This window comes from Balearica regulorum, chromosome 10 (genome assembly GCF_011004875.1).
Source record: "Balearica regulorum gibbericeps isolate bBalReg1 chromosome 10, bBalReg1.pri, whole genome shotgun sequence".
Lineage (NCBI taxonomy): Eukaryota > Metazoa > Chordata > Aves > Gruiformes > Gruidae > Balearica > Balearica regulorum.
The window spans coordinates 11,852,492-11,876,539 of record NC_046193.1 but is presented as its reverse complement, the minus strand read 5'-3'; the positions used below and the strand labels follow the sequence as shown (position 1 = coordinate 11,876,539).

The window sequence follows — 24,048 nt, the reverse complement described above, 5'->3', positions numbered from 1 at the left end:
GACCTTTTTTGTGCAACTTCCACCATCTAATTCTGTTCCTTACAAATTCTAAGTTAGTTTGATAACTCAGCATATACCACCCCACAGGCAAACAATGAAATATGTAGGTACTTAAAGTCGCGTGTTACTGAAAGCCTGGAAAAAACTTTAAAAGAAACACAAATTTTTAAAAACCCCAAAAGCATCAAGAACTAAACAATCAGAGGGTTCTGAGGGGGTTTATTTTTGTTTTCCAAAAACGCACCATACTATTCACTTTCAAAGATTTGTGTGAATATCAACACATCATGACAACAACTTCTTGAGATAACTACTATTCCAAGAAAACTAAAAGGACAAGCAAGATGCAATAATTTGTCCTGATTCATGCAGAAAATACTAGACAGGATCATGACTGATAACAGAGACTCAAACCACAGAAGAAACCAAGATTTTCATCATCCATGTATTTGCACAGATTACTGAAAACAGGCACAGTGTACTGATGCTTGCCTGTTAATATCCTTCCAAGATGGCACAATCAGAAAATTATCTCAAAAGATCTAAGTATAATGGAATGAAAGGTTACACACATTTGAGATGAAGGGAAAGAGCTAGAGCAGCAAAAAAAGTAATCCCTATTTCATTCTTAAGTCTCTAAGGGACTCAAAGCAGCAGCGAATGGTGGAAAGCCATCCACCAAATCCAGGTAACTAATACTGCTTGCAGTGACTAACTCACTCTAGGTGTCAGTCTGCCACCTACTACTGTCAGTGTGGAAAATTTGCTGTAAGCACTGAGAGGATTCTGAAGAAAGGAACGGAAACACTGAAAAAGAAGAGGCAAGACAGCCACAAAACAATGCAGAGTCACAGCAGCCTTTCCTTTCGGTAGTAACTGTCAGCTGCAGCACTTAGCCTACTTCTGAGATATCAGTAAAATGGACCCGTCTCATCATCGTTCAGTTTTGCAAGCAGCAAATCGGGAATTAATATTCACGGGTTCTATGACTGACATAATTGCAATTTAAAAAGGGCAATTAATCATCAGCCACACTGGCGGCTGACTTGCCAGGCTGGGATCCTTTCTCTCCACACCTGCCAACAAACTCGCAGGAGGAAAAAGTATCACGTGCACACAGAGCCAGGAAATGTCATTCTCCCTCTTACCCCCAACCCCAGGCTCCACAGCATACGCTACGGTTTTCATTTTCCCTCCCACATGTGCCCCATTGGGGTCATTCACCCACCCTTACCCCTAGCAGCTCCCCCATAATGCCCAACCAATCTCCCTCACAATGTGGATAAGAAATGCTTTCTCCACATTGTATCTCACTCATGTCAGCCAAGAGACTTGAGGCAATGAGCTTCATCACCTCCATTATGGAGCTCTCCTTGTCTCTCCATTTTCCTTTGTATTTTTGCATGAACTAATATTTTTCAGAGTGACATCTCATCCCATTCCTACTTAGAAACTATATTACAAAAGGTGAGAGTACAGCTCTAGAGAAACAACTAACGTGGAAACTTCAAACCTGGCAAGTGGTTTTCATAAGATGAGTCAAAAAAGCCACTAAGGCAGTACTTACTTCTGTGCTCTTATGGAAAGGTTTTCAAGCACACTTTAAACAAAAACAAAGACCCAAGGAATTGTTCTAGTTATTAGTTCTGCCACTTAAAAATCTTCCTATATGAGCATCCATTCCCACATGTGAAAGGTATCTCAACCAATAGCATTTAGAGAAGAGACATTTGGAAACCTGTCAGTGTGTTCAGGTTCCCAGAAAGTTCTGAGACTCAATTATTGTGGGGTGAGTACATAACCTCCCATAGGAAGCACAATTCTTAATATAACATCCTTTCCTGAGAGGAAGAAAGCTATCCAACTGACCGCCATATTATGCCACTCTACTTGTCTGGAAAGCACATAAAACACTATGGTGATAAATACCATAGAAAATAAGCATGAGATTGACGGAAAGATTAAGAGCTCAGCAAGCTGTGAGGTCTTCAACTGACACACTTAAGACGATGTCCTTGGGCCAAAGAAAATATACAATGTACTTCCAGGCCAAAGAAATCTTGTTCAAACAGGTGCCACTGCTGCCAGCCAAGTGCAGCAGCTATGTAGTGACTGAGGATGCATGTTGTAACACAAGCTGTATAGTTCTCCCCTCCTCATTCCTGCCAGTCAGCAACCAGAAATTGCCTTCATCATAACAATACAGGAAAAGAATTCAATGCTTTTGTATGTGAAAGAGAGTAATTTCAATCCTAAGAATTAAGTCAGGATGGAAGCTGGAACACAATTACGTATTGCACGTCTTGGTCAGAGTTCCAAACAAAGGTAGTTGGCAAAACGTCTCCGCCAGCAGATAACACCAATAAATGGCCTCATTTCCATCTATTATAAGATAATAAACAGCTTTGCTTCCTCATACTGTCCTCATTTCTATCAGGTCCTTCTCAAGATTTGCTGTCTTTTTGACACATGCTCCAGGTGTTCTTCATCCACAAATCTCAGCACATCATTGCAAGTTAAATGAGGTGTCTACAACCCACTTTTCTCAGCTTTGTGAGACTAGATATGTGCAATTATGAGCCCCCTCCAACTTTTTCCTCATTCAGATTTTGCAAGGTTTTAGTAATCTCTTAAAGAACATTTTGCTCCCAAACAGACCTTTACCTTCCAAGAACACAAGTATCATGTTGCCCACTTGTCCTCTGTTCAGAAAGGACTAACCTTGTCCTTCACTAACAAAACCACTTCTTAACAGATGAGACAACATGGTGTTAAGAAATAGCAAGTATATCACTCGAGTAGGTATCCTCTCCCAACTTAGGAGTAAATACCCTGTAACTCAGTTGCATTTCCTCATAATGACTGGCTAGATCAAAGACTTTTACTGGGCTCTTCTGCACTCAGAGAGGGTGTTTACTGAAAACAGAGTTGGAAACAAAGCTAGCGCGAGAAAAAAAAAGAGAAAAAGAGAGAGAGAGAAATACAAAGACTCTTTCTCAAACACAATCAGGGCTCCTGGGCTGCTGCCCAGGATCACAAATGCTTCATTTCTTGAATTTCTTCAGAAGAAAAACAAATACTTGTGCTTCCAAATTTTCCTAACACCTGTAAGCTTAATGCCTCCAATCAGCAGTTGCTCACATCTTTATCTTTAAGCTCATACTATGAAGTTTTGATAAGCTTTTTCCTTCCCAATGTCTCTCATTCCACATGGATAAGAGCCACTAATAGAAGACGGGCACCCAAATCCTTGCCTCTGCTATTGCCTACATTTAGCAATCAGCAACTGCCTGAGTATTGTGCGAGACCCAAAGCACTGCTGTGTATTACACACTTATCTCTGCAAAACCACCCTGCACAAGTGACTACTTCCAGGCAGGGGGAGGGGGGATTGTGCAGCTTTATGATAATTAAAGCATAGACGAGTGTCACTGCTGTAGATAATTATGCATTAGCAGTGAAATTACTTAATGGAATGAAATAAACTAAGCCAAATGTTTTGTTTTAAAGGGAATTTAGGGTCTGCAAAAGGTGCCCAACTGACAGCCCAGGAGAGTGAGTATGACAGTCCTCCGTCATTCACAAAAATGATACGACACCACAATGGCCTGGCAGACTTCAACCTCCCACCAGGCACAGGGGGCACAGAGGAGAAGCTAAAGAAAATTTCAGCCTCCCCAGTCATTCAAGCTCTGACCCATCTGATGAGCACCCACATGACCAGTCAGTCACTGAGCAGAGAGGGACAACTGACTGCGATCATTTCCTAAATAAAGATACCAGCTCTGATGAAATGGATTAATTCAACCCACAGATCCTTCCGTAGCCCACCCCCACAAGCAGCCATCAGAAAAAAAAAAAAATTAATTAGTGTCAGTACAGACAAGACTCCAACCAACAACGGAAACAAGAAGATAAGTAGGTACAAAACGACCTCCTCCCCCCAAGCCCATGAAGGTCTTCCCCCATCCTCTCCTCTTGCCTCAACAACTGCGCACCTACACGCACTCCCACCACTGCTCTCGTCTAGATGGCTCTCAACAGCGTCCTCCTGCTTGTTAAAACAAGGACTCTCAAGGTCAGTCAGAATTTATAAAGCAGCCATTTCATCTTTTGTGCTTCTCTGGCTACATTCCTTCCTAAAAGCTGCTGAATGTTGGGGATTCTGCTGGGTCTGAAAGCCCTGCCAACACCAGGGCCAATTAGGAGTTTCAGGATGATGCATATTAAAGTTATTATGGGAGGCAGTTATGCAGCCAGAATAAATCTTAACTGAACCTTTAAGTGGTTTTTATAACTCTTGTTTCTCCTTCTTGAAAACAGATGAAGAGATACAAATCTCCTCCCTAAAAATCTGCAGAGATTCTAGCCAACCACCAACTTCTCCCTCAAAAGCAGATTCTGCCCTGAAAGCAATAATTCATTTCATCCAAGGCCAGCTAAATCATCTTTATGTTTTAAACTCCTAATCACTCAAGCTAGTCAGAAACTTACAGTATCAATGAAGACTGGCCTGAGATACTGCCTTTACAAAAGCACTGCATACACATCTCAAATTTCTCCTGGAAGAAACTCCAGTGTGTAATCTTAGTCTACGTAGCCTGATTGCAGATACTCAAAGTGACACAGATATTACAGTCAATTTTTACAAACCAGGGTTTGTAGGTAGTATCTAATTAGAAGGCTAGGATGCAGGTCAAAACAGTGAATCTTAAAGAAGATGTGAGGACCAGAGGCAATGACATCAGTTTTGATAGCAAGCATGAGATGTCACTAGGACAGCATCTGGCACTCTCCTCCCACCACTTTCAAAAACAAACTTGCTCTCAGCGGCAGTTATTTACCCCTCCAAGAAGTACTACTAGAAACCAACTAGAGCACTGAAGACCAAAGAAAAATCTGAGGTGGCTGAGAATGTACCACTTCGTTTGTGTGGAAACCTGCACTGTCTTCATGACAACCCTATCCTCCACTCTGCAGCCTGAATACACAGCAGCTTCAAGACCTGCTAGATCCATGCATTTAAGCACAAAAGCGAGCCCTGGGAAGCATGGTGAGAAAGTGAAAGATAGAAGCAGGCTGATTCAACATACATCTCCAGTTTCTAAGTTGTATCAGTACACAGTGGCCTCACAACTCCAAATTATGTATTTCTATAGAAACCAACAAACTTCAAAAACTTAGGGTAAACTCATTCTGAAAAATATTATGGTAACTCCTGGAGAAACTAGAGTCAGAATGAAAACAAATAAGCAAAAACTTCGAGACATTTCATTGGTATGCAAGCAATCTGAGGGCTCAGCAGTTCCCTGTCTGCCCCTGGAAAGGAGTCTTCATGGGTGTCCCTTCACTGCCACCTTCAGGAAATACTCACTGCTGCTTTGAAAGTGCTCTCGACACAGCAGGAAAAAGGTGTGAACTCAGCGAAGGCATCCTCACTAGCATGCAATCGAGATGCACATTAAAAATCTTTTAGCTCCAAAATAAGAGTGCTACATCTAGAATCACATCCCAAAGAACTGAGGAGGAGAGCACAGAGTCTGCAAGACCAGTGCAAGAGCAGGCACTGCGCCGAGCAGCGGGTTTGACCCCAAATAAGATACATAATTCATCTCCCAAATGTTGCATGAGGCAGATAATAGATTTTCCCAGATCCTAAATTCAAAGGGGTATTAATGAGGATATGCTGTTTATGGATTGTTTACAGACTCCATTTGCACCACCACATTTTAAAGGCTCGCTTGAAAAGCCAAACTCCCTCCCTCGGAAATAATTAAAAAAAAAAAAAAACACCACATTGAAACTGCTTTGCTAATGAAAGCAGAAAGTTTCATAAGAATTCAGAGTCAGTAATGAAGTAAAAAAAAAAGCGCAGGTCAAAAAAGACATTCTAATATCATTTATTTATTTACACACACACGTGCACAAAATGTACCTTAAGTCTCTGGTCAGTGTATTGACTTACCAGTAAATGACATGAATTATCAAGCAGGAAACTTAGTTCCAAATCAGTCTGCATCATAGCTCTTAAAATAGGGAAATGACTTGCTGAACTGCACAGTGAAGCCTAACCAAGCTCAACAGCAACATCTGCTGGCCACTGAGCAACAGTGTGAAATTAGCCTACTTAAATGAAAGATTATTATTCATTCTTACAAAGATGTGAATTTTTACTGCAGTTTAAGAATGCCCAGTAAGATATATTTCTTGTGCAGAAAGCAGATGTAACTTCTAAGCATGTGTGCAAACAAGGCAAAATTTTGCCTGCACTCGCACGTGCATGTAGTCAGAAAAATCTGACATCTACCATTACCTGCCCACCAAGATACTTGACAGCAAAACACTGAAATTAAGAGGGGTTAAAATTCATGTTAGTGAGACTATGCTGGAGGAAATCTCTCCTGTCTAGCCACTTCAATCCCACCTGAAGAACACCCATGATACTCCTTGAACCACTTTCTTTCCTAAGGGAGCAGCCCACATGGGCAAGGCCTGAGGCAGTGAAGTATTTATCAACCACACTAGTCCCACCTACACAGAGGAGAATGGCAGCTAAGGCCATTAGAGCTCCTCTCCCTCCAGGTGCCTTAACACATTCCTTATTAACCTTAGAAAATAAGTCTGCTATGGCAGAATGACATTATTGGAACAGGAGTATGGCTAATAGTCCCCACTTAATTTGAGCACAAACTGATGCTATCTAGATTAACTACAATGAAAACTCTTATTTTTACCACAGATGCATGAAATTTGATGAACCATTAAGCTGTTCTAAAGAAAAGGAAATGCAAGTGGCTGGCAACAGCTTCAAGATTGCATTTAGACCTTCATCACAATCTGGAACAAGGGCAGAGTGACCCGGCTTCTGAACACAGGCTTCTGAACAGCCATCAGATGTGAAAAGGTGTTGACGCATCCCACTTCTGTTACTGTAAAGTGTCAAATTCTTACTTGACCACAGACAACCACCTCTTTTTGCAGGCTGCTGTATAACAAAAAATCACAGGCAAGTAGGTTTTTAATAGAACTCTGTGATAACCATCAGCAGCACACAGCTTAGAAAAATTACACTGCAAAATGCTGAGCCTTGAACAGGAAAAGGCACAGAGGCTGGGGGGTTGGGGCAGGGGGGAAGTTTTTAAATTATAGAAAACTATATGCTGGACTGACATTCATTATGCTTAAAATTTGTTTGCCTTACAGCTTAAAGCTCTCATGCTTTTTCAAGTTTTGCACTTGAAACATAGTTTTTACCCGGAAAAATTAGGGAAGAGGATTTAAGAAACATGTAAGTTTATTTGCAGCTGACAATTTTTTTGTTGGTGGTGGTTTTTGGGGTTGGGTTTGTGTTTGTTTGTTTGTTTTGGGGTTTTTTTAGGGTGCTGCTTTGTTTTGTGGTGGTTTGTTGGGGGTTTCTTTTGGGCATTGTCATTTGGGGTGGCTTTTTTGTTTGGGGGGGGGTGGGGGTGGGGTGTGTTCTGTTTTTTTAAACATACCCTTATTCCCAATCCCCCTTTTTCCACATTTAGCTACTGAACTAGGAGAGCATATCATATGAAAATACAAAAATGACTGATTGCTCAGGTCCTCAGCTGGAAAGAGAATAGCTTTTGTAAGGAACCATTTGTGTATTGGAAGTTTGGAAGCTACAGGGGGAGTCACAGTTTTAGCTCGACAGTGCCAATTACAGCTACAGCAAGATGAATACTGAGGAACAAATCCATTCTGCTCAGAGGCTGGAGAGAAGGGAAAAGGAGAGAGAAGCAATACGAGCCTATGTGTTTAGAAAAAGAAAGGGGCTTGAAGTCATCTGCTAGATGGTGAACCACTTTTTCCATGGCAAAAGCATTAGGCTGAAGATCCAGTGAATGTACGTGGCAAGCTCTCAGTCCTAATTGGAAGAGTACTGGTTATTTAACAAACGTATCCTTAGTCTAATGTACTATTCAAGTAGGTATTAAACTATGAAGCTTTTTTTCTTTTGGTCAGTAATTACACATAGCCATACTCTGTCTGATCAATTTTTACTCTCGACTGCTGCATCATCCTTCAAGTTTGCCCATTATCACGAAGTCCTGGAGGCTAAAAAGGCTCTAAACCCCCAGTGTTACACACAGATGGGAAAAAAGCCAGCTCTCTAATTCCTTCCCTCTCTCATAAGCTTGCAGGTGTTCTATTTTCATTGTCTAAAAATCAAAGAGAAAGTCATCAGCTCATTTCCTCCCCCTCAGTACAGCCCCATTTAAGAAGCTACTTTTCATCATGTTTTACTCAGTACTCATAAATAATATAGATAATTGCAGATGGTCAGAACAAACAAACAGAGAAAGTATACACATATAGTACAAAGGAAACAAAAATTCTGATGTGCTCCAAAAGCAGAAAGAATTTCTGGTAAATAGCAACAGTTGCATCCAGGTCATTTTTTTAGTTGATATAAGGCAATCATAGAGCCAAAAATAATACAGGGACAGATTTTAGACAAAGCTAAACAAGGATGCTGGCAGCTCACTTCCCTCTGCAGTATGGAATTTCCTACCTCCTCCTCACATGCAATACACACAGCTATTTCTTCCAAAAAATTTGCATTAGGAAGGAGAAATGTTGCTCATGGAAATACAGGTTTTAAACTGCTGAAACTCCAAAATACATAAGCAGCATGTAATTACGAAGATATTATGCTGACCGTAATAAGAAACTCAGAGAGTCCACCCAGCTGCCCAAGAGTTAACATTATGCGTTTCTCATCAAAACCCCTTCCAAGAGGTTAAGCACACAATAGACTATCTAAAGCACAGCTAGAAAGGCTGCTTGAAATTCCACACATGTGCCTCAGCAATGTATTTCTATTAATGTCCAGTGTGTGTCAGCATGAAGATAAGGTACCAACATCATGTCCAACCAGCCAGCTAGAGAATGGGACACCGTGTAAAACATTGTCTGATGCTTAGAATCCCGGAGAACAGTGGCGTTTGCAATCTCACCCACTGCACACGTGCCTGATAACACCACCAACGAGGAGAGGCAGCAAGAGCAAACCGTCCTGCAGTTTTGGGAAAGTAAAAAGAGAGAGAAAGAGGGAGGGAGAGGAAAGCAAACAAGTATCCAAATAAACTTAATCAGCAAACAGAAGCAGGTTTGAGGATGTCCAACTGTAGCAGAGGGTATAAACAAACTGGAGAAGCCTCAGTGAAATTTACTCTTGTTTTAACTTTAAGGTGAGAAATAAAGAAATAACATCAGTGCATATTTTTATTTCTCCCATTATACCACATGCACTCAGCTTCATCTTCCTAGTACAATCCAACAAAGCTATTTCTACCGGGAGACTTGTGGAAGCCATTGTATTTGAGGAAACGTGATCTTGAACTGGACACGTTTGCTCTGCTGGGCATGGTACTTGAGAGTTGAGAAGCCCGTATGTTACCATGAGCAGCTGCTGTATGATAACCCACTGGAATACCTCATGCCAGTCTGTGCTGTGCACTGATGGGTGTTATCACACAGATTGCATTCCAGCCCATCAGGAAACTTCCTATTAGCTGAACTGCTAATATAATCGGTAACTTACCTATCTGAGAAAGGTAAACTGTATGTGGATGAAGGGGTGGAATGTAGTGACCCTGATCGGAAGATCACTGTGCACCAAGGAGGTAGTGGTCCACAGAACAGCTAACCTGAGCCCGTGCACACACAGATACAGCATGGCCTTCAGGCCTGTCCTGTGCTGCACAGATTCCTTGGCATTGTAACAGAGCCTGCAGGCAGCTGCCCCTCAGTACTGGCCCCTGCAGGACCTTACCTTTATCTAAAGGAACAGCAAGATGTTCTCTTGTGAGCATCCTTTATTAACAGAGCTGTTTTCTTGTAAGAATATAATTGCTCAAATTAAAAAAAAAAAAAAAAAAAAAAAAAAGGAGGAACCTCTCCATATGCACAGCACGCCATGGGAAAATCCATCCCGGGTCTGTCCAATGTTGCATGAAAGCAGGGCTCCCAGGATCTGAAGGGTCATAAGATTTACTTGCTATCTATAGTCATCTTTCTATTATATCTTATTAAAACAGCTATTTTAAGCCACTTGTCAGCCTTTCTTATTGAGACCCAGAAAGAACCCCGCACTGTTTCTCTCTCACACCACCGGTGCAGAACACTCTGCCCATCTCGGGTATCTTCTTTACCACCCCTCTGTTGTCAACGAGGATCACATCAAGACATTTACATTAAGGTTCCAAGAAGAGATGGTAGAAGCATCAAAGCTAGTTTTCATGGCATTTGGGGAATATGACAGAAATTACATCCAGTGGCAGGTCACCTACCTCACATCCTCATCATCTCAGAGCGCAAAAGCAATCAAAGTGTTCCATTCAGTGCAAACTTATTTCATAGCTATTATATTAGCCCTTTAAATTCATAATCTTGCTCTCTTTTTAAATAACACTTTCCACTCAGAAACATCAAGACAATTTTCAGTGATCAAGGATCATTGATTCAAGATTCAAACACTGTCATTTTATTGATAGAATACAATGAATACTGGAAAGCTATCACCAAATACAAAGTTAGAGATATGTAATATCCCAAATCCTCAAAACACAGACAAGCAGAAACATAATCCAAAAATAAAGTTCAACTACATTCTTATAACTCTCAGCCTTTATACCTATGACAATGTCATACCACAAACCATACCACGTTTAACTCTGGCTCATAGGAAAGGAAAACATACTGAAACACCCTGATGCATTACCAAATTTGTGTTGCTTATGCCCCCAAAATTAGAACAGAATTCTACTACTCCACAGTAGTCTGGCAGGAAAAAAAGATGCATTACTAGCTTTGCTGGACCATTCATGGAAAGATATCAACATATTATTCTCTTATTTCTTTATGAATTGAATATTTTGTAGGTATACATAGGGGAAAAGGAAGGCTAATCCTGTCATTTGCTTCTTAAACAATGGAATAGCTTTACAGTAACACTAAGAACAAATGAATCTGGAAGAAGTTTCTGTGAAGTATATGAACTTGGTAGACACAAAAAAGTGAAATACGGGCCCAGGAGAATTGAAGACAAGACAGGAGAAGTAGGCAGCACCACAGACAACTTCAATTTGTTGCAGCCGTAGGATTTAAAAAGAGGCCAACCTTGTGATAAGGTCCCTTAGCCCAAGAGACTACAAAAATGAGAAGCTCAAACGACCATCAGCTGCTGAAATCTGCAAAAACTCTCCAAACACAAATTAACCTTCAGAGTCAGGAGATAAAAGACAAGCTGCAGAAATTGGAAGTTGTTAAAAAAATGTTATAAATGTCTGACAAATCATAGCAGCAGCAGCAGGGAAAATAAGGAGTACACATGCAGCATCTTACCCTCAGCCAGATAACAGCTTTGCCTTTCCTCAAGAGAAGATGGAGAAAGAGGAGATTTTCTTTTGGTTTGGCTTTGTTTTTACTTTCTGGGTTCATTCTAGTACACATTATCCAAAACTGCCTTAGTTAAATTTAGATGTCACTGACAGTCCAGAGACCAGAAGTTATTAGCTTGCTGGAGGTAGAAGACATGTAGATCCTCACCATGCCAAGCTTAAATTTAATGCAAACCTTTTCAAACTCCACCATTTAATACTGCAAGATTATTTTCTATAGGGATCTCTTAAATGTTTAATGGTTTCATAAAAAGCATTCTTTCACTGCAGAAATGCACCCGTTTCTACAGCAGAAGGCAGCAGCCAAAGAGGAACCCAACTTTGGGGGAAAAAGAGAAATGTTCTGGCCAGAGACTATAGAACAACAGACCACTAACTTTAAAGACTCCATGCATTAATACGTTTTCTTCAAAGGAAAGTCTAGAAAAGTATTTCTTAGCTCAGATGGCAAGAATGAGAGGGATAGAAGAACAAGGTCTGAAGCTACTCAGCCTCACTATTTAAATCTCCCTATCAATAGCTTGCAACATTTTGTAATAAATCATTAAGGCTTAAACAAAAAAACTATCTTTCCATTTGTATCAACACATTTAAAAGGCAGTTTTATTCAATTAGTGAAAGCAATAAAAAACAACTGCATTGCAACTTATAACCAAAGATAATGGCACTCCTGTTAACCTAGTCAGAGTTCCCAAGCTGGTTTTGCATGCACTACAGGTAGGTACAGGTGAGTTTGACACACAGTACGTGAATGCTCTGCAAATAGCCAAATTGCAGGGAACATCACTCATCAGGAGGTACCACCCCCACAACTGGCAGTACTCACACTACATGGGAATTAATGTTCTAGTAACTAAAGTCATTTTCTAAAGAAAATATAAAAATTAATCTGAAAAAAGGTGTCCTTCCTTTAATAAACACATGCAGATACTTGTTGCTAATCACTGTAACATCAATGAAAAATCAAACTTGGAGAAAAATAACTGAATGGGCTTTTTACTCATTTTGCACTATTATTTAAAACAGGCCTCCATAGTTTCTTATTTAAATCAATGTTTGCTGTTTCACCTGCAAAAAACTCCAATCAAGAAACATTTACAGAAATTAAAGAACCACTAAACCCTAAGATTTGCATTAGCAATGTCTCCTCTCAGAACCAACCTACTTCCTACATACAGGCTTCCAACTTTAGAAAGAAAAGGGGTTTAGCAGTGTGCTACATTTCAGCTGCAAACAGGACCACCAAAACTGGCCCTAATGTGAGCAGTATCCAAACAATAATGCAAAGCTCACAGAGACAATACCTTTCATTACATCAACTCAAACAAATAGGGAGGAAAAATGACAAGTTTTGATGATAGAGGCGTGACCAGCAGTCTCACTTCATTGATAGCCCCATGCTGTCACAGTTTCAAACACCACGCTACTACTGGACCTCAGCCAGTCACTCCAGCTTCTCACAATGATACGAGATTACACACAACAAAAACCCAGTCTAATCTAGAGCTGCTTACCTGTGGTTAATCAGCCAGGATGAAGCTGATCCCCAGCTTATCACAAAGTAAATGAAAGCCTTAACAAAACTAAACCATGTTCAGCACCATTATCTAAAAGCATCTACAGCTCAACAACAGCAGGCAATTCACAGCAAAAAAAAATGTAAGCAAGATTGGCTTGAAGCTTCATCAGTGACAAGAAATCTAAATAAAACTTTCCATGAATGGGCCAGTTAGATCATTCCTCCACCCCTACAAGGCCAAAAAGAAAACACTACTCCACCTGATCACTCCCCTACTACTACCAAAGTTCTCCTCCATTGTATCAATCTATGAATGAGCTATTTATGCTGCTTTCAGCAACTTTAAGCAATTTTACCTCTACACTCCTTGGAATGGAGAAGAAAACTTACCAGTGAAAATGTCAGCAGACCAATATACACTAAACCAAGGGTGGAAGCCTCCAAAGTATGCCACAGGCAAAGCCCAAGAGTTCAGAATCCTACATTCACAAGATGACACCAATACCAAAACCCACTGCCCTGATCAAAGGCATTCCCACTCATGCATTCTTCCTTCAGCCCTTCTCTCCTGAATCAACAGGAGATGAGAGGCTCTGAAGAGCAAAGAGATTATTTCTGAGCAAGAAATCATCTGAAAGAATCTGACAGCCTATGACCAATTATAATCAACTACTGGAGCAAAGAGAGACAAACCCTAAATCCCCATGTTTCCTCCCATGATTATATTCCAGGCCACACTAATCACAACAGTGCAATGCTGGAGCCACCAGAAAGCAAAGGTTGCCATCCAGCAAGCCAGTGAGCAGGGCATGACCAGGAACGCTGGGAATAGTAAGCCATCCATCATCAACAGCTGGAGAAACACTTTCCCAGCAATTTAGGAATTCTGTGTCCAGTCTGTTTTCACGCAGCAACCAATGCCCATCAGTCTTGTCTGAAAAAGCTTATCATGGTGCAAAGCTTGTCCTACCATCATCTCATTTCTGAATTCATTCTTTCAAAGTGGGAAGGAAGATGACGACTTTTGGTCAATAACTCTGACAAAGCCATTATCCTAGGGGTATTAAATGGGGAGATAAGAACTTCAGGGCTTTGCACAAATCATATTAGTTCAATTCTCAAATCCGGGTAATGCTTCTTTTCAAAGTATTAATTTCATTTATTCTATTTGCTCTCCCTCTGTCCCGATAACACAGGCGCACATGGCCCCTAAATGAGATCCTCCTATTTTATAAGTTATAATCCTCCCTTTCTAGAGTAGTAATGAGATGTCTTCGCTTAATTGCATTTATTCCCCCCCCCAGCTTCTGCTTTTCTCCATCCCCATTCCACATTGATTTGTCTCAAAGGTTTCAGCAAAAACCATCAGGCAGGGAGTCACTGGCTCCATGAGGCTCATGATGCATACGCTGCACATGCTGCACAGCCTTAGGAGATTACAAAAGCAGAAAGGAGAAAAAAAGAGCAGCTTTGCTTGCAAAGTTTCTTTTGTTGGTAAGAATGAGAAAAAAAGAAAGCCAAAAGAACTGATTAGTTGAGAGAAGATGTTTTGATTAATTGGAAATGGAAAAGGAAAGACTCCTAGTACAAGGGAAAGGTGAGTCTATTCACAACACAGCGAAGCAATTAAATAACTTGACTATGACAACTTTGGAAGTTCCTCATGCTAGAAATAAAAAGGGATTTAAAGATAGCTGTATTAATTCTTGGATATTTCACACGAGACTTAAGGCACACTACAAGCATTAGTCAAACACCCTCGGCCCTGCTGTGAAGTACTGTACATATAATCCTTGTTGTATTGTAAGTACCCACAGCATTAAATTATTCAGAGAGTCCAGTCAGCACCATGATCCTGCAGTGCTGTACGAACAAAACATTTTATCTCTAATACAAATTAGTCAGAGTTCTTCTGCAGCAGCTTAGCAGACTACTTCTATTTGAGCCAGTCCCCCATGGTTAATCAAAAGTCATATTCACTCAAAGAGGGAAATGAATGCTGCAGTGTTTCTACTTACAGAGCTGTTTTGCTTCTTAACTAAAACTTAACTCAAAATCTAAGGCATCTAGAAGCTAAGTATCTTGTTGAAAGTCATTAAAAAAAAAAGAAAAAGAAAGATGAAGACAAAAATGTAGAACAGGACCCAGGTACTTAACTCCAAATCCCTCTTGTAACCAGTGCACTACTTCAAGAAAAAAAAACCCAACAACACGCAAATCAAAAAAACAACAATAAGTTTTAATCTGCACCCTACCCCATAAATGAAGTAACCGGCCCCTGGAGCTGACAGCAAGTTCCCTATCAAAGGTTAGCTCTAGTCCACACTCTCTTCAGGAATATGCACTATATAACAAGATTGAAGAAGTGCTTCATAGCAGTACTGCAAATAATAAAAGGCAGTGAATAAAAATTGTAAAGAACAAATTAAATGACAAACGACATTCAGCATAATCAAAATGAAATCATTTCAAAATACAACTATCATTTCGATTTATGGTCTACAAGTGGTAACATTAAAGGAGAATATTGCAGCACTACTGAAGACAACTGTACAAGAATAGGCAACATACCAATAGTTTGGTGATTAGTAAAGGGAACAGGGCAGCTCAAGATTTTACTGCAATATTAAAAAATAAATAAAAAACTTTTCTAATTATACATGGCATGATTTTCAACTTTTACTAAATTAAGTGCTGCTAGAAGCAAATTATTCATTTGTTGTTTCTTCCATGGGACTTGCCCCATTTTCCCTAGTAGGTCACAACAACAGAAGCCCTGGAAGTTGTTCTCTTATAAATCTAAGCACATAATTTCCAGTGACATCTGCACCTGCACTACCACTAGGTACCTAGAGTTCCACTGCTATCTTCTACCTGAAAGAGAAGACTGGCACCCTTCAGATTAGAGATGAAAGAGCAGCTCGCACCCATCATTTGCCTCATATGCTGGGGCTAAAAAGCATTAGAGTAAGCAAGAAACGGTCAAGCCCTATTCCAAATAAAGGAAAACAAAGGACAGATATGATTTGAGTAGGATTTAGTCAATACAATAAGGTAACCATACCCAAAAGGAAACTGTAGTTGAGATAAAGCAAGTCTGATAGGGATCTCAATAATTTAAAATGCTGGCAAAAACAGTTCCTGCTTAGAAAGACATATAGAAGCCGACAGACAATAGCTTTGACCTCATCTCTGCAAGGACAGGCTAGACTATTCCATTTTTAAGGATCTTAAATTTATGACTGATCAAGAGACAGTTAAAGAGCAATGAAATTTAACAGTTTCTCATTCTTGCACCACTTTCTGGACTAACACTCCACGGTCACTACTTATCCCTTATGGGTTACACAAGTAGAGTCTGATCAGACTTTTGCAGAACATCAAGTATGCAATATCTGGGTATGCGACATTGTAGGATTAAAAGCTAATTCAAATAATAGAACAGCTTTTGTACGTTAGAGGTCAGGTCCCAACTCATTTTAGAAGTGCCCTCTTTACATTTCACAAACATTGTCTGACTCTGCTAGTCACAGGGGATTTCTCCAGGATTACTCTGCACCTTACTGCAGGAGGGCAGGGGTCTACTTCTGAGCCGGGCCACATCTTTCAACCGGACAATAAATCCACTAGCTTCTTCCGCTGCCTCTTTACAGAAGTCTGTTAATTGCATTCATAAAGGGAATATTCTCTTTCTAGTGGAAAGAGAGTTAATACTGCATCTGCTGACCCAGATGTCCTATGCAGAGGAACAGCAGTCACCTGCCTCAGACATCACTACTCTAAAGCTCAGTCATGCACCTACCCATGGTTAGGGTACAATCTGCCAAGAGGAAATTTCCTGTGACACAGCAGCCATTCACAAGCTATACCCAGGACAGCAATCTCAGAGACCTACCAGCAGCCCAACCACATGCAAACGTTATCAGGGAGTCAAAAAGCAGCAACGGGTCCAAAAACACGAACAAATTCCTGGAAGACAATTTCATCAAGGACTGTTAACCACCAAGGTGAAAATACCTCTTGTCAAAGAAGCCTCTAAGCCCCAGAATGGCAGAAGTTGTGAGGGTATACAGGTGGGAAATATTGCTATACATTTGGCTCTGTTCTCATGCTCTCCATAAGCAGCTGCTATAGATCACTGTCAGAGGTGGGCTATAGCTAGAAGGACCTTCTGCCTGAACCAGTATGGCCATTCTTATATAAATTTTATTTATTCAGACCCCCAAAATGCCTTCATAGAACAACCTCAAAATGCTCCACAGCCAAGTCACATGCCTGGGTAAGCTGTGCCTATTACCATTCAACATATAGAAAAAAATATGCTCGTAGAAGGATTCTTCAGTTAAATCAAGGGAATGCAATAGATCGATAGGATGGAAGAAACACAATAAAGACCATCATTACTCAAGCCTGTCCTCTCCCTCAACTATCTTTTCAGTACGTACTAGGCAAGGAGAATTACTCTTAGTCTAGTTCCCTCAACAAAGTTTCAACATCACAGTCTAAATGAACAGACAGTTTTATCTCACTGTGGCAAGCATAGTCCTACCTTGCTGTCACACCCTGACACCTCATACCACTGCAGTTCCAGTAAGACTCTGCATTGTTTACAGGCAGTACACCATTGCCATAGTAATCTTAGTATTTAAAAGAACACAATATAAAATAGTATCATGTAAGTAATAAGCACCAAATGACAACACTGTGCTGAGTCTGGTCCCAGTGCGCTTCTGCCTCCATCACTGCCCTTCTCACTGCTGGTACGACAATAACCCAACAAGTTATCTCAGCAACACCAAGGTGCCTGACTAATAGTAAAGGCTGCAGCAGCCAGAAGTCCCCAAAAATAAGTCTGTCTTACTGGGCAAGAAGAGATTGTTTTGGGAGTCAGTGGTGTGTACAAAAGGGGTTTATGCTTCCTGGTCCCTAAAAATCAATCTTAAGCCTTCTTCAAAATGTTACAATACTTGGCAGTTTTATAACAGTTCTTCTGTTACCAGCATCATAACAGAGTCACACAACTGAACTCATCGTTACTCTTTATTAATTTGGGTATTTGCACACTTACACTCTAGAAAACAGAGCAAAGTTTCAGGATAGATCAGGTCAGCAGAATCTGATCCTGTATTCATTTCATACAGTTGATAGTTTAAAAGAGCTCTCTAGCTCAGACAACGACCCTATATATGCATACCACAGGTAAAGCTGTCCCCAGAACAGTCATTGCTCATGACTTTCCCCACAAGGTTGGCCTTAGCATCACTGCATGACATGCTGCAGGTGTAGCTTGCCAGCTATGCTGTAAGCCAAACGTAACTGATGAGTTGGGAGGTGATGACTGCTTTAGCCTAAATCAAAGTTTCATCACCCAAGTGACATTTAATGAATCCCCTCAAGCAGAGAGATTTTAGCCTGTCCCGTACAGAAACGTACTGGAGTTTTTTGTTACTCACCAGCTGGGCCACTCTCTGCCTCTCTTCGTTAGTGTTGTTCCTTTCCCGCTGAAGGGCAGTATTCAAGGCCTCGCTGGCTGCTTCCCTTTCTCTTTTGGCCAGCCGGAGCAACTCCTCTTGGACCAGTGCCTGTTCTCGCTCATACCTGTATGAGCGCCAAACAGAGGTGATCAGCAGATTTCTGGTAACAGGGTCATGGCTTAGCATGGACTATCCCTGCCTAGAGCCAAATCACAAACCCATAATTTATTTGACACAGAGTCTGCTCACATCCCCTCCATTATCAGCTGGAATTCAAGAGTCCAACAAACTTTAAACATGACCTGCAACTTCAGTGAGGTACAGCTCTGGCAACAACAGTAGACTTTGTACCATATAAGCTGATACATCGGTTATATTTAGCTCTATTAAGTACGTAATTATCACTTGAGAACAGTGAGAATAGAAAGTAGTTAGCTAAATAAATAGATACTGCTTTAGAAAAGATCAAGAGATGTACAACACTAAAAGGAGTTATCCTGACAAAGCTGCTCTTCTGCTTCACAATGGAAAGAAAAATCAATTAAAATGTAGCATTAGCACTGAAAGACACAGCGTCATCAAGTTCATAGCCTGGACACCTGAATCTCAGACTGCCACAAAGTAAATTTTGTCCAATTTGAGCCTTGAAAATCCCATATGCAAGCAAAGAGAGATTAACATGAAGTGAATCTCAGAATAAATTAGGTTAGATGGGACCACTGAAGGTCATCTATTCCAGCCTCCTACTCAAAGCATACTTAACTTCAAGGTTAGATCAGGTTGCTCAGGGCCTTCTCCAATCAACGTTTGATGATCTCCAAGTGTGGAGATTATATATCCTGCTGGTGCAAGATGTTCCAGTGTTTCACTGCTGTCACTGACTGACTGGGGTTCCTCCCCTGCTCCTTATACCCAGACAGAATTTCCTCACTGTGATTTGTGTCCCTGGCCTCTTCTCCTTTCAGCATGCACCTCTGAGAACGGTTTGGCACTGCCTCTTCCAAAACACCACTTGGAAGTTGAAAACAACAGTTACATCCCATCTCTTCTCCAGGCTAAGCCAATGCAGCTCCCTCTGCCTCTAGGTTGCCACTCAGAGGGACCTCCGCAATGTGCCCTCCACAGAGCAGTGACCACTCCCTCAATTTGGTGCCATCCACAAACTTTCTCAGGATGCGTTTCAGCCCAGCCAGGTCTGGTTCTGGTTACACAGTTGAGCCACACTCATACAAGCTGCTCCTCCCTTTCTTGTCTTCCCTGCTTACCTTCCCGCTGCATTTCTGCCCCTATCTCTCCTTTCCCAGATCAGGTACTTGGGATCCAGTTCGGTAGCTCAGCACTGAAAACTGCCAGCAATTTTGATTCCACAGTCCCCAAGAAAGTGAACCAGCTTTCCAGAGACTTCCTTGGTTCAACCTCTGACTTTCCTAAGGACAGTGTGATTGATGCAACAGGGTTTTGTTTCAACAGGTTTGGCAAGTCAGTTGTAATACTAAAATCACCACCACCACGCACAGAGACTGCTTGTCATTGTTAACAGGAAGATCTTTACAGCATCTTTAAGAATGCACAGACAGACCAGGTCAGCATTTTTATTACAGAAAGCTACTGAGTTACACAGAACTGAAGTTCTCACTGCCTTGTAATGCTGAGCACTAGGAGACTGCTGTGGTTCTTACAAAGAGAAAAGGACAGTTTTCTTCTGCAATTTTTTTCTCACCCTTACCCCATCCTCACAAGTATTTCTCTATTAATAAATTAAAATACTCTTGGATGAATAATCCATAGCACTAGTACTGGGTGACAGGGATTATGTCTAGTCTAGGAAAAGGAGGAGGAATGGAATCAGATACATAAAAGACAGATACGATTATTTTAGGTGTAAATGGAGTTAAACCCATCGCCATGTTTGAGATTCCAAAATCCCTAAGGGAAGTATCAGACACAGACTCCTTCACTTGTCTCAGAAAAGGCAACTGTACTGAAGTTTACACTCTATTGGTCTTTCAATACACATCACAGAAGTTTTCCATAATTACCAACTCTTTACATTGGCCCTCCCTGTTTCTCCAAACACCATTCCAATTGCCCACAGCTCCCCTGACTGCTCTCTCTGGCTAAGGGACAGGCTTCCTTAAAAGAGGGAAGAAAAAAGTGTGTCCCATGCATGGCCCTTAACTGAACAAGGCTTCAAAGGGGATTCTCAGGCATTGCACTCCGACTGAATTAAAACATACATATATATAGTCCAAAAGGAGGTAAACTATTGCCTTTTTCAAGAACTTCAACCTCACCTCTTGTACAGTTCCTGCTCTGCAGCAGAAGACTTCTGATCAAAGTCACTTGACATTGGTGGCTGGATTCCTAGAAAAGAACAGAAAACTCTGACAACTATAATACAAAGCATAGTCCTTCATCACATCATAAGTTATTTAAGGAGAGTATTTCATATGTGAGTGATATCCAATCAAGAACAAAAAACAAGACACCTAGAAAAGTCTCAAGAAAATTTAAATTCAGTGTATGGAGTTTGAATTCATGAAGCAGAAACACTGACAGCATTGTCTTCAACAAGGCACACTGAACAAGGCACACTACAGAAACTTTTAGGTAAGGACGTTAACCACTCAAACCCCTGCTTTATACTGAAACATAAGCATAGTTTTAGTCCTACTTTCCATTTCGTTCCTGTAGTTCCATTAAGTATTCCCATTGATCTCCTGGTTTCCAGGTAATTACAAAGGATCCCACAAGTGAAGATGAAATTATCTGATGGAGTTCAGACCATCCATTAGGCCAAATCCACTTTCAGGAAAGATGTAGGCTAACAGCAAGCAAATATTCAACAGCAAAGGCCTGGTTCCCTAACTTCATGTTAGTCTGGATGCCTTAGACAAATCCACACTGATAACGTATATTAAACAAAGTATATTTGAGAACCAACAGAAACCAAATAGTTTTCTGACCTGTAGAGAAAGATAAGTTCAGAAACCAAGTTCTCACCATCCACTTGGCAAGCTGTGCTTAGTCGGTATATCCTTCCCTATGAGCTTATTTCCAAAGAACCAAAAGCAGTATTTCCCCACCCATCCACAATATACTCCCTGTGGATGTAAAGGAACCAACAAGTCAGCTTGCCAGAAATGAAAGATAAAATAAGAAAATTCTACCTTGCTTATTGCATATTCATCTGAAATCCCAGAAGCATTCACAAAGTGATACAAGTTCATTAAAGTATTTGAGAAGGGTGGTATTCCAAAGATAGAGAAAGAAAGGATCTAGAAAAACAAGTTGTCTTACTTAAGGTCACACAGCAACAGAACTAGAACCACAGCATTTCAGCTTCTCCAACTGCCAGGTGACATGGCTACCTTTCAGAAACATAAAGATGATGTAAGAGGACCGTAACATCCAACGCATTCAATTATGCTGATATCTACATACAGAAAAGCATTACAGGCTAATCAAAGAGCTCCTCTCACAACAAGCTAGTCTTGAAAAGATGCAGATATAACATCCAGTGGCAGCCCTACTGAAAAGCGTGTTGGAACAGTCAGTAGACCTGAGAGGGACTGGCAGTACCTGTAGGAGATTTGGGTTTCCCTTCTGCAGCCGGTGAAGATGGAGCTGTGCCATTGGATGAATGGGGAGATCTCTGGTTGTCCTTTTTACTTTGAGAAGATTCTTTCATTCGGTTCACTACATCTTCTGAGAGCTGAAACATACATACATGGGAAAGAAATTAACCAAGTCAACTCTTAACGTATATACATTTCACAGTAGAAACTTCCCATTTGTTAGTTTCCAGGCTATTGCAAAACCATGGTCAGTTACAACATTTCAATGCCATGGTCCTTCAAATCCAGGTGACAAACATCTGTACATTGACTTTACATTTAAAAAAAACATACCCTATCAGTAAGTGATAAGACCTCCAAATTTACCAGCCCTAAAGGCTTCACTGAACAATGTCATTGTTATCAAGTCAAATTGCTGTTTATGGGAACTGTCTTTTAAAAACACAAACCTATAAAAAGTCAACCTTAGTTAAAAGCAGGCTCAGTGAAACTACTTTTATATACACAGCCACAAAAAACCCAAATAATCTCTTTGATACTAAGAACGGGGAATGATTATTTTGTTTCACAAAACAAACAAATCAAGGAAAAAAAGGAAAACAAAAACTTTTACTTCAGGAAGGCAAACAGAAAGGCCTATTTAACCTAATCGGCTGTCACAAGATGCATAGGGCATCTTCATCTTGAGCTCCTGGAGGTCATAAATAGACCAGTAACAATGAAACCACATTTGTTCCATCAGTTAGATGCTGATGGAGCAGCTAACTAAATTAAAACATCAAACAAACTGCATCTGTGGCAGGTGAGGGTGAGTCTGCAAGGCCCCACATATACACCTGTGTCCCATAAAGAGAAATCAGGCAAGAACTACTTTACCTCCATCAAACACTTTAAAAAGGAGATTGGCACAATCTTAGTTAACTTTTGTCAAATGATTAGACAAAATTAGATAAAAAATAAGTAATCACAGCAAAACTCACTCAGCAAGGTCATTTCAGACAAATCTTAAGGGAAAACAGATAAAAGTATGAAGAAGCAACGGCAATAGAAATTGATGGTAGTAATAAAAAAAAACCCCAAACTTAAATAACTGATAAAGAACAGGGAGAGAAATCTTGATGGGGGAAAAAAAATGCTCCTTAGTAATCCCACCACCACTCTCCAGGGCTTGTCTTCACAACACACATACATAGATGTCCGATCAAAGTTCAAGAAGCAGCTTCCCACTGCTCCTCCTAGAAACACCCCTAATCCTCACTGATCTCCACAACCTCTTATCTCCCCGCACGGTCAGACAGCAGTGCTTTGCCAAGGCTCTTGGTATCATCAATAAGGGCTGAAGTGTCTCTTCTCGGATGCCCTCAGAACCAGGCAGTATCTTTAGCATCAAACTGCTGGCAAAGCACAAGGCAGGGGCAAGATGGGGTCATTTAACAGTGAGGAGGGGTGGAGGGTTGAGAGCAGTTTGGAAGGGGATAAAGCGTTGGTGTGTTGCTGCTCAAGAAAAGCCACGCTCAGGCACTCAGCCCTCCTCCCCCACCACTCCCGTCATCCCATCGCCTCTCTAACCCCCTACTCCTCCAGCACTGCCGTCCAGTTCTGCTCCTCTCCTCCTTGCTGGTTCTCCCCACTCACCCCTTCCAGCCCAGCCCCGCCTCTCCAGCAGGGCCCTCCTCAGCCCAGGTCCCTGCCTTCCACCCCCGTCCCCCCGCAGCCTCCCTGCCTCCATCACCCGGCCCCACAACACCCTCGGGCCGCCTCACCCTGATGCCCTGCAGCACCCGGACTTGCTCCCGCTCATCCAGCCCGAAGGAGACCTTCCTGCCGCCGTGGCTGCTCTCGCTGCCCCCCATGCCGGCGGGGCGGGCGCTGGGGACACTTCTCCCCGCCGCGCCCCCCGCTCACACCGAGCTGCCGCTGCGAAGAGCACCTCTTCCCTTCCGCCACCTGCCAATATACCCGCGCCCCATTGGCGGCCGGCTCCGGGACGGCCAATAGCCTGGTGCGGTGCTGGCGGCGAGCCGCGGTGCAGGCTGGGGGCTGTAGTC

At 41.5% G+C, this 24,048-nt stretch overlaps 1 protein-coding gene across 5 annotated transcripts in view; it reads right to left on the bottom strand.

Annotated features, from left to right (window-relative positions):
- CHCHD6 (coiled-coil-helix-coiled-coil-helix domain containing 6) overlaps positions 1–23,961 on the bottom strand; it is a 113,437-nt gene extending 89,476 nt beyond the window's left edge. For 4 of the 5 annotated variants that reach the window (XM_075762121.1, XM_075762123.1, XM_075762122.1 and 1 more), the window contains exons 1-4: positions 23,764–23,946; positions 22,005–22,137; positions 20,717–20,786; positions 18,402–18,546 (exon numbers count right to left, since the gene is read on the bottom strand). In XM_075762121.1, the coding sequence (XP_075618236.1) occupies positions 18,402–18,546; positions 20,717–20,786; positions 22,005–22,137; positions 23,764–23,853 (438 nt within the window). In that variant the 5' untranslated portion in view covers positions 23,854–23,946. Of the gene's footprint in view, positions 1–18,401; positions 18,547–20,716; positions 20,787–22,004; positions 22,138–23,763 lie in introns of all 5 variants that reach the window. The other variant, XM_075762125.1, reaches the window with a different exon arrangement.
- Between the last annotated feature and the right edge of the window lie 87 nt (positions 23,962–24,048).